The sequence below is a fragment of the Octopus bimaculoides genome, chromosome 22 (assembly GCF_001194135.2).
Source record: "Octopus bimaculoides isolate UCB-OBI-ISO-001 chromosome 22, ASM119413v2, whole genome shotgun sequence".
NCBI classification, from domain to species: domain Eukaryota; kingdom Metazoa; phylum Mollusca; class Cephalopoda; order Octopoda; family Octopodidae; genus Octopus; species Octopus bimaculoides.
In genome coordinates this window covers 30626739-30630334 of record NC_069002.1, presented here as the reverse complement: position 1 = coordinate 30630334, position 3596 = coordinate 30626739, and the positions used below count along the sequence as shown (strand labels likewise).

Sequence of the window (3596 nt, the reverse complement as noted above, 5' to 3'; positions counted from 1 at the left end):
TATATATATAATTTATTTATTTATATATATATATATTTATATATATATATCATCTTCATCAATTAACATCCATTTTCCATGTTGGCATGGGTTGGACAGTTTGACATGAGCTGTCCAGACTCCAGTTGTCTGTTGAGGCATGGTTCCTATGGCTGGATGCCTTTCCTAACGCAAACCACTTTACAGAGTGTGCTGGGCACTTTTTACGTGCCACTGGTATGGTTCTTTTCTATGTGGCAGTGGCACCTGAAAGAACAATCTTGTATGTGTGGCAGACAGCAATTTTGCTTAGCTTGACACATCTGATCTATATCTATATATATTTATATATATATTATCAATGGTGTCTTGGGTGTAGAAATAAGAGAGGAAATATTATTTGTAGTTATGTGATACACAGGTGTGGCAGCGTGGGTTAAGAAACAGCTTCCCAACTATGAGGTCTTGGGTTCAGTCTCACTGTGCAGTACCTAGGGCAAGTGTTTTCCACTATAGCCTTGTGCCAACCAAAAACTTGTGAGAGAATTTGGTAGATGGAAGGTGAAAGAAGCCCATCACATACATGTGTGTATATGTATATGAGTGTACACACACACATGCGCATGCACACGCACACACACGCACACACACGTATGGATGTACACACATATATATGTATGTATATATATATCTGTGCATGTGTGTGTGAGTGTGATCTTTGTGTTAAATCTAAATATTTAATCAGTAACATGACTCCACGAGGCAATGGTATTTGGTAGTGTCACTAACTCATGACTTGGATTTAGAATCAATGATATTTGAGTCAAGGTAAGTTAGTGTAATAGTCTCATCTATCTCTCCAAGCTATCACAGATATATTTCATGGTGTCGGGTTTCGTGCAACACCCTTGTAACGTTGGCAACCTCAATCAGGGCTAGTGTTATGTACAACTACACAAACTAGGTTGTGTTACCATCAGCGATAGGGGAAAACACAAGGTCATATCAATAAAAAGAGAACTGGTGGTGAGATGGCAGAAATGTTAGCACACTGGGCGAAATTCTTAGTGGTATTTTGTCTGTCTTTACATTCTGAGTTCAAAATCCGCTGAGGTCAACTTTGTCTTTCATTCTTTCGGGGTCGATAAATTAAGTACCAGTTGCGTAGTGGGGTCAATCTAATTGACTGGCTCCCTTCCCACAAAAAGTGAATGTTAAACAATGCTGATATATATACATATATATATTTATGAAAAAGAAGAACGAAATTGCTACTTTTAAAAAATTAGGTACATTTAAATTTCTTTATATAAAAACATTAGAAAAATGTTTTTGTTTTACATGTTTTGGTTGTTTATAAACCTTATCAAAAATATGTACTTAAATGAAATATGTAGAGAAAAAAAGATTATTAATAAAATGAATGTTCATAATGTACTTTTCTTTTTCCTGTAAGAGCACATGGTAATTTCCATTAATTCCATTAATATCCACTTTAGTTTAGCCGAAAGAATATGCACAATAGTATCAGACACAAACACCCATTACACACGACTCCAAGAATTAAAAACTACACTCATCAATAGAAATTACCCACAAGCCTTAATCGACAATACGATCTGAGTCCTTAGATTAGATACACAAGAATTTAGACAACCAAGGCCAAAGAAGGAAGAAAAATTGAAAACCCTGCCTTACATCTCCACACACAACCCACATAACAATGAGGCCTTCAACACTATACCCCATAGCACAGCTCTACTCAAGAGGGACCCAAAGATGAATCAAATCCTCCAAACACACAATCATCAAAAATAAGAGACAGCCAAAATTAATGAAGAGGATTTTAACCCAGGCCAAATTACACTCAACAATAACCACAAAGCCGACAGTAAAAAAGTGCGGGAGATCTGTATCAACATGATAGAAGGATCAGAATACCGATTAGAACAAGGCCAAAATTTTACCATAAAAACTAACTTTACATGTGCATCGGAGAATTTGATTTACTTAATTACATGCTCAGGATGCAAACGGCAATTTATTGGACACAGAAAAAACAGCCTACGTCAGAGGATGGCGGTGCACAAATCCCAAATTAGAATTCCGGAATACAGGAAAATATCTGTCAGCGAACACATAGACAGATGTGCATCCAATAAATTTCCCAAATTCCTAACTTTTCCATTATACAAATTCAAAGACAAAATGCTAGCCAAAATGAACGCATTAGCAAGAAAATGCATTTCATAAGAAAGTATCGACAGAGTCTAAATTCTTTAAGCTCAGAACACTGAAACTATATGTATATTATTCATAAGAAATAAAAATAAGAGATTAAATAAATCCATTTCTGTGAAGGCCTCAGGGGAGATAACTTTATGACTATTATTGCTACTACTGCTTATTTGACTACTACGGCCACTCCTTTTGAAAACAATTGTGACCACACTACTTAATTTACCATCACAGACAACAGCTGAAATTACTGCTAGCAATGCCACGATAATTAATGGAAATTACCACGTGCTCTTACAGGAAAAAGAAAGCACACTATGAACATTTATTTTATTAACAATCTTTTTTCTCTACATATTTCATTTAAGCACATATATTTGATAAGGTTTTTAAACAACCGAAACGTGTAAAACGAAATCATTCTTTGTTTACTTGTAGAATGACAGTGTAGGGTAGGTGTAAGAGACCAGATCTGGTTGGTTTGAACATAAAACAGGCAGAATATTTGGGCAGGATATGACTGGTTTAAATGCTAAAATGTTGAAGTGTTAACTGTTGGATTTATTCAGTCAATAAATAAAAACTTACATCTTCATGTTGATAACACAGGAGAGCTTTGGCTTTCACAGCATGTGTTAGAGGTTCGGTGCGAGCATTTACTGGGTACACTTGACGACTTTGTTCAAACAACTTCTCGGTTCGGAGCTGGTAATCCAGTAAATGGTTTAGAACATTCTAGAAAACAAGAGACAAAAAAAAAAAAAATTATGAACAAACTGAAGAATTTCATCTGTTAATATTCAAATAAGCATGAGTCAGACAGCAGAACTGTCAATGACAAGTCTTCAAGAACAACTCCCTGGACATCTCCATTCGAGATTACGTGATACCCACTGGCCATCCACATCGCTGGATCTAACCCCAGTGGACTACTTTCTGTGGGGTCACCTCAAGGATAGGGTATATGCAAGAAGACCCCACACAACAGTGGAACTAAAACCAAGCATCCGTAGAGAGACTGAAGCCATTCCAGTTGATATGCTAAGCCACAGTGTGCTTGATACGAGAAAGTGAGCTCTCTTTTACTTGTTTCAGTCATTTTGATTGCGGCCATGCTGGAGCACCGCCTTTAGTGAAGCAAATCGACCCCAGGACTTATTCTTTGTAAGCCTAGTACTTATTCTATTGGTGTCTTTTGCCAAACCACTAAGTTACGGGGACGTAAACACACCAGCATTGGTTGTCAACCGATGTTGGTGGGGACAAACACAGACACACAAACATATACACACACATACATATACATATATATATACACACATACGAAGGGCTTCTTTCAGTTTCCGTCTACCAAATCCACTTGCAAGGCTTTGGTTGGC

At 36.9% G+C, this 3596-nt stretch overlaps 1 protein-coding gene across 1 annotated transcript in view; it reads right to left on the bottom strand.

Annotated features, from left to right (window-relative positions):
* Positions 1-3596, bottom strand: part of LOC106873494 (uncharacterized) — a 50840-nt gene that overhangs the window by 41490 nt on the left and 5754 nt on the right. Inside the window, exon 3 of the mRNA XM_014920879.2 lies at positions 2806-2952. Within this exon, the coding sequence (XP_014776365.2) occupies positions 2806-2952 (147 nt within the window). The remainder of the gene's footprint in view (positions 1-2805; positions 2953-3596) is intronic.